The sequence below is a fragment of the Argentina silus genome, assembly GCF_951799395.1.
Source record: "Argentina silus genome assembly, chromosome: 4".
Taxonomy (NCBI): domain Eukaryota; kingdom Metazoa; phylum Chordata; class Actinopteri; order Argentiniformes; family Argentinidae; genus Argentina; species Argentina silus.
The window spans coordinates 12296877-12310266 of record NC_139658.1 but is presented as its reverse complement, the minus strand read 5'-3'; the positions used below and the strand labels follow the sequence as shown (position 1 = coordinate 12310266).

General features: G+C 42.4%; 1 protein-coding gene across 1 annotated transcript; it reads right to left on the bottom strand.

Annotated features, from left to right (window-relative positions):
• Positions 1-89: 89 nt before the first annotated feature.
• On the bottom strand, positions 90-11779 carry txnrd3 (thioredoxin reductase 3). Its single transcript, XM_083669229.1, has 16 exons — positions 11402-11779; positions 10587-10647; positions 9520-9629; positions 8719-8826; positions 8416-8488; positions 8082-8201; positions 7550-7692; positions 6675-6790; positions 5786-6011; positions 5377-5469; positions 4983-5059; positions 3646-3802; positions 3063-3170; positions 2612-2707; positions 1958-2092; positions 90-1786 (listed from the first exon to the last, which is right to left on the bottom strand). Exons 1-16 carry the CDS (start codon positions 11516-11518, stop codon positions 1724-1726), a joined length of 1803 nt encoding a protein of 600 aa, XP_083525355.1. The 5' UTR covers positions 11519-11779; the 3' UTR covers positions 90-1723.
• Between the last annotated feature and the right edge of the window lie 1611 nt (positions 11780-13390).

Here is a 13390-nt window from a genome sequence, read left to right as displayed (position 1 = left end):
GGGCCTAAACTGTTATAGTCAGAACCAAATTATAAATAAAACATGCATTCAACATTTTAGTGAGAAATCAAAGATGACACCACCATAACCAACTTTTACATAACTTTTATTTAAGTCTTGAAAGATAACTAGAAACAGTGATATGATACCAGTGAAGCAGTCGTGTCACTGCTCAACGACAGTAGTTTCAGTAGGAATTTTCTCATAAATACTGTGCTCTAAAGGATTGGATACATCTTACATACACATAACGCAGAGGCAAACAAACAGCAAGATCAAACCGATACAAATAAGCTTAAATTTAATTCTCCCCTTAAAACGTTCGGAACCAATTTCTCTAAGGACAAGAACATTCAGTACAATCCATGTTTTGTAAATGTATTCATTCATCAAAGTCTAACGGTTTAACTGAAAGTGAATTCCGAAGGAGCAGCACACACCATAGCTCTGAATGACAGAGCAGGATCAAGGACTTTGCCAGCTAACTTTGATAAACACTCAAATATTTTATGGTTAGAAAGAGAGTAAAAGTGGCCATGTGAGTAATACCATGCCTGATTAAAATATGTCTTTAACTTACAAGGAAGTACAGAGATGTTTAGGGATATCATTAGCTTGCTAACTCATTGATCCTGACCTTAATTGTCAAATACTTCCCAGATGTGAGTGGTATCTGATGGTGACAACATTACCCAGCTCTGTTCTCTTGACTTCTCGACAGCATGCACCTTTTTTGGTTAACACTTTGGTAGAAGTTTGAACTGAGAGTTGTCTTTAATCTAAGGCTGACAACCCCCGACATAGAGAAGCAGCAAGGTTGAGCAATACAATGAGAGATGTTGAGAAAACAAATTTCTATTGCCACACATAAACCTCAATGACTAGAATGTCAAATACATTTTTTGAAGAGAAATAATGCCTGGAATGTTGATGGCTTGACAGAAAAGAGACATGATAACAAAAGGAAAGATAACATGTTAGACATAATATTTCACTTCTACCAAGTACACCGACGGTGCATTTCAGCCACCCACTGGATCAGACAGTTCAGAGCATTATGTCCATTCAGTCAAACTCCAGTCGTGTGCCAGCAGTTACCATCTGTTATACTCCAGGAGTCTTCATACATGAGTGTGTATGTGTGTGTATATGTGTATGTGTGTGTGTGTGTGAAATGTTTCATGTTGGGGAGTTGGACGAAGGGTTAGGTACACCCTTGGTGCCTTCAAAAGAGGAACATCAGTCCTAGCCCACCTCAGTAAAAAAGGTTACGGGCCAGAACGTCAAAAACAGCACTTACATACAGAGATGTGGTGCTCCTCTGAGAAAGACACACACAAGGCACCTTTTAAAAACATCAGCAGAGTAACCCCGCTGTTTAGCAGGCTGTCCCATAGTAAATCACCTCACCTCCTCATATCCTCACAATCACCTCATATCTGTGCTACAGGTCCCCTCAGTGCATTTTTGGCTCAAATGATAAACAGTGACCCACAGTTTACACTCCCCCCCACCCCTATTCCCATTGAGTGGTTTTGTAAGTTGAGAATTCTCCCCCCCCCCCCCATCATCTTGTTGGTTTTCCTGAGAAATGATTGGTTGTCTAGAATCTGAGAGGGCCATGTTCACACAGAGTTGAAAGGCTAGAGGGAGGGAGAGAGAGAGAGATGGAGAAATCTAAGATGGAGGATAGGACAGCCCGCTAAACAAGCAGGGTTTAACCTCAGCAGCCTGATTGGGTGATCTCGCCGCCTGAGCTCTTGGTCACCTCCATGGTGGTGAAGATCTGGAGGAGATAAGGAAAATGTCTGTCACTTTACCCTACATTGTCATTAGGTTAGGCAGAGTGACTTATATATATATATATATATATATATATAGTTTTAGTTTAGCTATCCATCCAGTGAACAAAGGCAACCTATCAGATCCACAAAGGGGAGTAAATGAGGGCATTTACCTCAGCGCAGGTGGGATGGATGCCAATGGTGTTGTCAAGCTGCTCTTTGGTCAGGCCACACTTCATGGCCGCCCCATAGCCCTGCGTCACCTCTCCGGCGTTGGGACCCAGGTAGTGGAACCCAATCACGCGGTCCTGCAAACAGAGAGAGAGAGGAGGAGAGGTTAACATAGCCTCTTGGCTAGAGACAAATTAGAGCATTGTATTTCCCTAGAAAAAAGACAAGATAAATAGCAGTATCTGTACTATCAAGCTGCAATTTTAGTAGACGGCGCGCTTTCTCATTCTTATCAGCCAACGAGTCCAGCCGATGAAGTCATCTCCCTGATACCATCCAATTGTAAAATTACATGTCAAACAGACTAAATAAAAAGACACTATGCCAGATTCTTTGTACTCAAACAAACCTTCTACGTTTACAGATTTATAGCATCATGTAGCACTGGAGACATGAACGCCCTTCTTAAATCGGCCAAAAGAAAAACGCAACAAGGACGGCATCGTCCAAAAAGGCAACATTTTCAGCTGATGCCTTCATGACAACATTCCACAGACATTCATAGGGAGACGCCATTACAGCTTTGTCTAGTAATTAGTAAGTCTGTGATGTGTACAAAACGGGTAGCCCCAGTCAGTTGAGATGCATGATCTTACATTGTCCAGTTTATTGCAGATGATCTTGGAGTAGCATTTGTTGTTGTCCCTGTTTGGGACGGTGAACTCCAGAGGCCAGAACAGACTGTGGTACACCTACACAGGTAGGAGGGACATGCATTAAGGTCAACTCTAACATGCACGCTGATGTTCTTAATGATTGACAGACATACTTGATAAAAGATAAAACACAAGCACCCACACAGTTAACCTGCGAGTTATATCACTACAAAAACATACATACAAACAACAAAACATCAGAAAGCACACCTCACTGGGTTGTGAATACTGTCTTATATAGCTGTTCTATATAGCTGTTCTATATAGCTGTTCAGTGAAGAGCTGGTGAGTTCATTAACAGGTGACGTGTTCAATGTCACTTGATATCCATCCCAGCATGAATAATTCATATGAGAGTGGAACAGAGAGTGTGTGTGTGTGTGTGTCTCACCTCCAAGTTGTCCTGGCCATACAGCTCCATAGCCTTCTCTTCAGGAAGCCCACAGGAGCCGTACTCCAGGGGGGTGAACACCGTGGTGGGCACGTTCACGTAGTCACACTGGAAATGACAACGTTAAACCGCGGTTAATTAACAATGGAGGCTGACGAGCAGTCGTAAAGGCGTATAACATAAAGCCATCCTGTCTGAAATGTATAGCGCTTAACTCAGTACTCAACACTACATTCCATGGAGAGAACAAGAACAGATGGATAAATAAAAAGTAACAGAAATAACAGGTGGTCATACATCTGCAGTTTGTTTGGACAGACTGAGCTCAATCAGAACAGGTTATAGTATGATGATAGAGGATACAGAAAATAATGTGTGTATCCAAGATTGTTCCTAAATCAAAAGAACTCATGCTCTGCAGAGCAACATCTAAGGCTGCCAACATCATGTTCTTGAAAAAACATTGACTTCAATCATTTTAAAAGGCACAAGGGGTGGCAGAGCTAGTGAACTACCCCAAACTATTGGAGAAGTTCCATGGTCTCTAGATACAAGTATGTGAACCTGCAGGTGGTCAGGTTACCTTGAGAGAGCCTCCGGCAAAGAGTCGGCGTGCCAACAGCTTGCCGGCCTGGATGGCCACGGGCGTCAGCTCCCACTTGCCCTCCAGGATGTCTCCGATGGCGTAGATATGCGGCACGTTGGTCTGCTCTTCGTCGTTCACTGGGATTTTACCATTCCTGTGGGGAGAGGGAGAAATTGAGAGGGGGAGTAAAGGAGAAGGACTGGGAATGTATAGACGTTCAGGTGCGGGGGTCAGTGAAGAGGTGCTGTGTTCGACTGTAACTGTAGTTTTTTAGTGTTAAGAGATTTTATAGAATTCATTGTTCAGTCACAAAAACAAAACAAAAAAGCTGGCGTCACACTGAATTTGATGTAGTGAGAGATTGTGCCTTCACACCAACATCTTCCGTTTCTTTTAAAAACACATGGGCTGATCTGTTCAGCTTACTGCTCCGTTTGCACTGCAACTTCACAGTGCATTACATCACAACATCTGATAGTGACAAACTGAAAAGTCATGATCAGAAGAACAGGACCGGGTGAGACTAATTGTATCTCTCATCATGGGTGATACAAAGGTTAGGCTAATTGCAAACGCTCCTCAGTGAGCAATGGAGATGAGGATGATAAGTCACCAATGACAGACATTATTGCAAATGATGAGCCGTGTGTTTGTGTAATCCGACACATCTCTCATGAGGTTGCAGGTTTGTTTTAGAACAGGTTGTGCCTTGTCTAAATACACACAATCATTTCAGTCTATTGGAGCATGAATAGCCAGGGGATATCACATTATAATAACAATTCAAGTCTCGTGCAAATAATTAGCAATTTAATGGCTATTCATTATTCTGCATTATAAACTAGCATAAATAACCACCTCGGCTAATGTAGCTCAACCTAAGGGAGGCCCCCTCCAACTCAGTGCATCTTAAGCTGTGTGATGACCCCTGGAAATGCTAGTGGGGTCATGTGACTGAGGCATAGGACTCAGAGCACACTCTTAAGCCTGGCTCATGCGCTTTTTAATCCTTATGGCCCAATGCCTTCTGTAGGGCTCACCCATTCAGAGTGAAACCCCAATGTTAATGGCTGCATCCCCAATTCCATTCATGTATTAAGAAGCCAAAACACTTCAGACACTGGTGTCCCAAAGTGAAGTGCACACATGGTGGTGCCACACACACACACACACACTCCCCCCTGTGGTGAGCCGTGGGGTGGCAATAGTGCTGAATCACTATGACTGTGGAGTCTTAAAGGTACAGACACACCTCCCGTTCCTGTGTCTCCTTGGTGAATAAAAGAGAAGGAACAGAGAGAGAGAGAGAGAGAGAGAGAATTGAGGAAACGTACTTGGGGTTGACTTTGACCCCAGCTTGATCCAGACCGATCTTAGTGGTGCATGCGTCACGACCCACAGCTACCAGCACCTGAAGGAGGACAAGGAAGTCACCTGCTTAATGATAAGGTTTCTGGCTAGGAAGTCAGATTCAGCTCATATAAAACAACAGTACCTACATACTAGTTACATATTGGACCACAATATATTTGACAAATGCAAAAATCCAAAAATAAGATCATTTCACAACCCTGTTGTATGTTATGAGGCCTGCAGTGAGTTCAATGTTGATGGCATAATATTCCTAAGGACTTTTATCCAAAGTTACTGGTTCATTTCACGCAGTCAATGCCAGATTGGATGACACAACGCTGTTCTATTGGGGGTTAGGGAGATGTTCATTCGTACGGTGTTGTATTCTCCCTCGAAGATCTCGTCACTCTCTGTAGACTTGGCTGTAACCTTCAGCCTTCCCGGAGTTCCGGCCTCAAGCTCCTCCACCTGACACACACATACAAATAAATAAAAGTAAGTGTAATCCAAATAGAAGTCTTCCAGGCAAACCATATTGTGTTTCTTTGAACCACACAAGTTTTGCATTCAGTAAACATACATGACAATGTCCTTAACAGTTTGGTTCAAACTGGTGGCAGGGGTTGAACTCTTCCCATGGCGAGACATTACATAACTTCCCTGATGACGACTGAGCAATTCACCCAAGGCATTTAACAAGTCATAAAAAGTTATGAACCTCCTTAACTGTCTCCTTAACTGACAGCTGAGGAATGTTTAAAGGGCGCATGTTTAATCTTTTCACCTTGACTGGGACGTGCTTCCGAAGGAACTTGACCCCATGCTCCTCCATGTGCTCACCAGCACGGTTGGCCATCTCCTGGTCGAAACCCCTCAGAAGGATGGACCGTACCATGACCGTCACGTCTAGTCCCAGGCCCGCCAGGAAACCCCCGCACTCCAGTGCCACGTAGGACGCCCCGATCACCAGGGTCTTGCCGGGGCAATAGGGCAGCGAGAACAGGTCATCGCTATAGAGAGGAACGAACACACGCATACAAAGAGCAGAAGGTCAGCCAGAGTAGAGTGCATTTGGAATAAACCCAGAATGCTTTTAAAAGTATGACCCCCGAAATTCAGCCACTCTCTTCAGACTTTGTTGTTTAGTCATAATACAACATCTACATAAGAATCTGCCTTTAAAGGGGAGGTAGAGGGGTGGTCACAAAGGCCTACACCTATGTCATGTGGGTTAGCAACACTGCACCACTATCTTAGATAAACCTGCGCTTAGACAGATGGGGGATTATATGCCTATGAAATGAGTGCCTAGAGACAAGTCCTCCTGTGGGGAAAATGAGAGACTGGAGCTTACTCAGGGAGAGTCGAGAGAGAGAGAGAGAGAGAGAAAAAGAGTGTGTGTGTGTGAGTGTAAGAAAGAGAGAGATGGGAGAGCTTACAGAGCACAGGCTCAGATGAAATGTCAAAAAACCCATCCATATATCCAAATCGCTTGTTCCTCAATATTGCACATCACTGTGCAATAATGAGCTGTAGACAAGGCTTTCCCCTCAGTGGAAGTCAGTGTAATTGAGGTTAAAGCCCGCTACGTACTTGGTCTTCAGGGATGCTTGTATGTGTATGTGTGTGTGTGTGTGTGTGTGTGTGTGTGTGTGTGTGTGTTGGTAACACACCTAGTGATGCAATACTCTTTGTCTCCGGGGATGCCCAGGTAACGGGGCCGTTCGCCTGTCGCCAGGACAAATTTGGCCGCCGTATGGAAGGCCTCCTTCCCTCGCTTAGTCGTCGCCTGCAGGCAAAGGAGGAACAGATGATGTTCCTCTATGGTGAACAATCAAAAGCCAAGGAGTATAAACGCCACACCGCCCTAGAGTCCTGTACGAGTTACCATGGCAAAATAACAACATAACCTTAAACCTGTCTGCTTGGTTAAGCAATGTGACTGGGATGTGTGGGTGGAGTCTGTCGGAATTATTTTGGTTTGGTTGGTTATGTAAAGCCAAGAATCTAATGCAAAATTTCCATTACCATAAGCATGGTTTCCATTTCCATTTTAACCCTCTAGCTCCCCAATAGAATTCTAGAACATACCAGCAGGGGTTTTGCATTCAATTATTATATTTCTCTAATGCCTGAAATAATGGTGAATAACTCAAAATCTAAGGATAAACATCAACTACACGTTAATTTACTGTTAAAGATGAGGCTAAACTTTATTTTCATATCAGAATAGCCTACACAATTTGTCAAATCCTATACCACTATGAGATGGTATGGCTATCAATCAATTGGTGCAGTATCGTCATTATGTGACAATTTTTCCTATGACAACCTATGTTTATTCCAATCAAATGTTAAAAATGTTTTAAGTATTGTATGCTTAAATTACTTTATTGTATGAGTGAAAGTGACGGCTGTCTGCAGGCACTCTAGTAAAATATAGAAAGGCCGTTGAGGGCCGTTATGTGGTCTAGAGGGTTAAGTAAAAAAGATAATATTGGTGTAGTGCCCATTAGAAGCATAACGGCGGTTAGGCTAGGCTGCTGACCTTGATTTTATGGGGCTCGAGGAACTCTGCGTAGGAGTTGACGTAGTTGACGTTCTTGTCGCGCAGTGCTACCCTGTAGCCCCAGTTTAAGGAGCCAATGTAGTTGTTCACCCCCGTCTTCATTGTTTCCCAGTTGTGCTTCACTAAACCAGAGAATGACAGCGTCAACAATGATAACCACAACACACGCCAAGATTAGCAGTTCCAAATAAAGTCAAACCATTTGTACTTTATAGCCATTAAGTACACTTCTTAATTCACAGGTGAAAACATTAAGAATGGTTTGGTGCTAAAAAGTTGAGATCGTTACTCTGGGGCTATATACTATTGAAAAACAAGGACATAGGACTGAAAAGAGACTGGTCTTGAAAAAGCTTGTGCAGCAGATTGAGAGTTCAACAGTCTTTAAGTTTATATTCTAAAGTAGTCAATCTATCAGTTTACAAAACAATTTCCTAAGAAATTTTACAATTGCACATCTCTTCATCTTCCAGTTGACCTTTGACCCACATGACCATGTCCACCCCCTTACCGGACTCCTCAAACTCCCAGCCAAACTTGCGGGCGTCCTGCACGGCCATCCCCAGGAGGGCCGTCTGGTGCATCAGCTTCTTGGGGATGCAGCCCACATTCACACACGTGCCCCCCAGACCTGGCCAAGACGTGGACACGCACATTAATCTCAACACTTTATTTGGACAACAAGGAAACATAGGTAGTACAAAGAATCCAACTGTCTCTGTCTAAATAAGTCACTAATGCAACTTTCAACCATTCTTCTCAGGGTGGGAAACATGCCACTTCACTTCAAGATATCATAGATATATAGGCTTATTCAAGAACTTATTTGCCAAGTGTCACCTTACCCCAGGTGTTGCCTTTTGGCGTGGGCACCACATAGTCCAGCACCATCACCTTCTTCCCAAGCATGGCTGCTTCCTACGCCAAATAGAAGCAAAACAGTGCCACATACATTTATAAAACATAATTTAGACAATGACTTTAACTAGCCCAGGTCATGCATTGATTCTCAAATCAGAATTTGTAGCCTTGATATATTATTTACGCCTTCTGGGTGTCTCAGAAGGTCAATCCTCCACACTACACTATACGTCAAGAGATCAGAGGTTGTGCTTGTTTGTAGATCTGTTCTGATACGCGGCTCTCACCTTTGAGCAAGCCAGGCCTCCCGAGCCACCCCCGATGACGATGAGGTCGTAGTCGTAGACCTCGTTCTCCCCACACAGCATCTGCTGTATGACGCCATCTTTGTGAGCCTGGGGGGGGGAAGAGAGAGGGCTGAGTATCCATGGTGCTAGCCATAACCAACCAAGATATCACAACAGTAACTTCTAAGATGGTGGGCAAAAGGACAAAATGCTGCAGGAACGACTCCCACACATACATTGTATTACTACTGCTGTATTATAACAATGCCATTCATGTTGCCCAGAGTGTTCTATGAGGACAGCACATGTGGTAATGTTGCGTTGCACCATCACACTCCAGGAGGACGTGTTGGCAGTTTCAAAATATACACCATTGTGTGATGCTGGCAAAGGGCCACCGTATGCAAGTCACAACCAGTGTTCTAAAGACCAAAAACAAAATGAAGAGCTGATTGAGTTTCAATGCGAGAGGGACCAGGGACTGCTATTTTTATGTAAATCGCTATATAAACAAATAGGTTAACGCAATCCTTGCTTCTGGCAAGTGGACAAAGACTATTCTATTCTATTACAGAGCAGCAAAACAGGTTTCAGTTACAGGTTTGCATCATTTATCTCACTCTAAAATACAAGGAGGAAACACGGCATCAACCTGTAACAAACATTCCTTCAACAAAATGTAAGATTTTGAGAAACTTTGAAATGCTCACAAATGTCAATTAAGGAAATAAGCGAGTTCAAATTAGAGAAAATTTGAGAAATTTCAATTAAGTGGATTCTAAAATCTCCACTGATCCTTACCTGCATTGTTTTGTCACAGCCACCGATGTGAGTCTTGTTGATGAAGACATTGGGGACAGTTTTCTGTCCAGTCATCTCAAGCAGCAGTTCTTGATAGTTGGATCCATCCTCTATATAACAATTAGATGTTAGAAGAGTGGATCAATTCACACACAATTTAGCCAGTCATTCCACCTTTCCTTTCATATCTTCATAGTTCTCAATAGTGTGGAATATGTGCCAAAACCAACATGCTGTTTATATAATTGTACTTAAGAGTATGTTCTTCAAACAAACACACCATGTGTAAATACAATTTCTGATTTCCTAGTGTAATTAACAGAGTAATAGTTATGTGCTCATTGTGTATTTACACAAAAGCAGCTGTGACTGATGAGAGATAAAATGGCCAAGCATGAAAGTGTGTGTGTGTGTGTGTGTGTGAGAGAGAGAGAGAGATACAGAGAGATATGGTGCGCTGCCAAGATATGTCCAGGGAGTGACTCAGCACATTTCATGAAGGCCCATAGCTACAGTTTACTATGCATTCTGTGGTAAAACATCTTGGCTTGGACAACAATGTTCATCTGTGGAGGGGACATCCAATTGGCCTTTATATGTTTCATTCAACCCATCATGATAAACTGAGTTTAGGGAACTTTTTTTATTATTTTAAAATAACCATCCCTAGCCTATACTGATTTTGGGGTCTGAAAGTGAACATACTAAAGTTACATGCAAATATGAATGGTCCAAGTTATTTTATGGTTTGGATATCACCCTTGCACTAGGGATAGAAATAATCAGCATTGATTAAACAGCATGACTATGCAGAACTAACCAGTATACATTTCCTGAAGGTGATGGTCCAGTATTACACAAGGCATCTTGAACTTTAAACTGGGACAAAAGACCATTCCATGAGGACCCTTAACTCATGGTCAACTTAACTATGGCAAATTGATCTTATCTACTTGAAAACAAACAAAAGCACCTTGCTTATCGCTAACCTCATGAACTCAAAATATCTTCACAACCATCCATTACAGCTATGCAAACCACTCACAACATGTTATTCTTTTTCTTACCAATTAAATCCAACTCCACCACATTGCACTTCACATTCAACTCCTTAAAAAGATCCTTCACCTGAAAAGCAGACCACAAAAAAATACTTGAATTATGTTAGACTCTAATCATATACTGGTAGTAGTTTCAATTGTATGCGTAGCCCACTAAATGAGTAGCGACAAGGAATGTTTTAAATGTGCAATCTGTATGTTTTTTTCTGCTGCCTATTGGCAATTCATAAAGACAAAAAAGAATACCCAATGATAGACTTTTAAACCATCTTTTATCATTAGCTCTATGGACAGTAATATTGATCTCACGTCATCTCTTGTAACCAGCTAATGGTTTGGTTATTTTACCCCAGCCCAAACTCCCAGTTTACCAGACAAATGTCAGGCTGTATGCCAAATATTTAAATGGCAGAATGGCTTTTTACTGCTAGGCTAACTAGTTCACATCGCACTGGTTAGAACTGGTGATGATAGCTAAAGGCTTAAAGCTAGCCAACTTAAGCAACAGGCCAATGTTGTCAGCAGATAATTCAGACAGAACGCTCACTTACTACTACTAGCTTACGTTAGTTGTGCTGCATAGCTAACCAGTGTGATAACTTGTTTGCGATTTAAAGCACTGTTTCTAGCTATCTACGTTGTTCAAGAATACAGAGTTACAGACTTTACCTATTCAGCGCAAACGCTAGCAAGCGGCGTACTACTAGTAGTAGTACTGTACTGTACTACCAGTGCCGTGCTGAGTTGGTAGCTAGACAGCTTGGCTTAACTAGCTAGCTAGATAGAGTACCATGAAAAACCATTCAACTATTTACACTTACCTTCACACAGAACGGACAGTAGCTTTTACTGAATACAACTACTGGATTTGAGTCAATAAGCTCCTGTATTCGAGATTTGATTTCTTTCCGCCCGGTGTCATTGTCGATGGGAGGCATTTTTCGGAGTATTTCTGTCGCGCTTGCCTTGCAAGCTTCAGCTGACGCTGGGGTAGCAAGCAGAGGGAGAGGCAGGGGCAAAACTCCCTCGACCACGCAACAACGTTAACAAATCCAATAACGTCGGTTTCTACGAGTGACTCGTTCACGTGTCACAGCTAGATCAAATATCTAAACTGGTAACTACAACTCGGACGAGTCAACTTTTATACTCATCTCGTTTTCCGCCCAGTGGTGTCTGTCATTCAACCCGCGAAAAGTCTTGCGTAAAATCTTCACTTGGGTGTCTGGGCGAGCGTATTTGCGGGCATCAACTCTGCGCACAGTGCGCAATTTGCTGGTCACCAGTCCACAACTGCCTGGGAGCCAACAATTATCACCCAGCAAAAAGGAATTACAAACGCAGAAGATCTTTGTTTTTAAGTTTTTGCTTGGCCCAAGTGCATAGATCAGGAAAGAATAACAAAACGTCTATGATAGTTGATTATTCTTTGTTATAAAAAAAAAGTAATAACTCATAACCCAATGTTTGGAATCACAGCACCATCTGCTGGAAAGCAGCAAAATGTACATCAAGGCCCCCCATGTCCAAACTTGCACAATCCTACCATCACTCCCTGGCTGAGAATCGTCTACATTCTTCTTTCCTTGTTTCGTTCCTTTTAAAAAAGCATAGGAGGAGAATATCTATGGGGAGGAACCTAAGGTGAGGATGCAAGGAATAGAGACCAGACTATTGGGACACAAGCCCTATCTCTCAGCCAGGTAAGTGACATGCTTGGCCTTGGCCACGGCCACTATTTCTCCACTGGGATTGGCAAGTTTTTTTTTTTTGGCCCAGGAACCGACCAGCTTCTTTTTGTAGGACTGCTTCTATTAAAACTAATACTTGCTGGGTGTTGTGACTAAATGGGTGTTAACCAACCATCTTGGGGACCTGTGAGCAACATCCAGGATGGGCTGCGGTCCACAGACCTGGGGTTGAAAAACACTGCTCTCCTGCACATTCCTTCACTTATGTTTCTTTCTGCCTCTTTCCTGGACCTTCTAATCATCTCTAAAAAGTGCTTGAGAAATGCCATTGTATATTATTGCTGTTCAATTTCACACAAACCCCCGTATTTCTAAATATATGTATAGAGATCCAAGCCACTCTCAACCTCACAGGGAACTGATGTGTCAACATGGCCAGTGGATGGCGCCTGGAGGCCTGAGATTGATCCTTGCTCCAGAACGACTTGAATTCAAGAGCAGCTGTGACTGGTAGGAAGGCACATTGCTTTACAGGCAGCAAATACAACATTCAGCTGGCAGTACTATGTTGCTTAACATAACAAAAGTTGAAAGTTGAATTGAAAGTATATCAATAGCTTGCATGTTGTGAATGACTTGCATATTTTTGTGGGTCGTTAGCATGTAGCCTGACAAGACAGTCCTCATGAGTGTATGAGCATCAAGTTTGTATTGTGTCCTCCTTGATGTCCTGTTGATTGCTTGTTATGATTTCATCTAATGGAGATACCAGCCTAGCGGTACATTCTGTAATATTTCCAGCAGTGGAGGCTGGAATCGTTTTTGATTTTCCTCATTCCATTCCATTCATTACAATAAGCCCATCCTCCGATTTCTACCTCCACCAGTCTCCCCTGATCCAGTGATTTCAAATAATGATAACCTTCTTCTGATTTAAAAAAATGACAAAACTAGATTTGTCATGTTATTCAGTTATTTATGTTTAAATTGACACTTTAAACAAATTGTATACAGCGTCATTATACCAAAGATATTTAAAACTGTGATAATACTGCTCTCATGGAGTCATACCACAGATCATACCTTACATATGCCACATCATAGAAATCAAGTGCTATT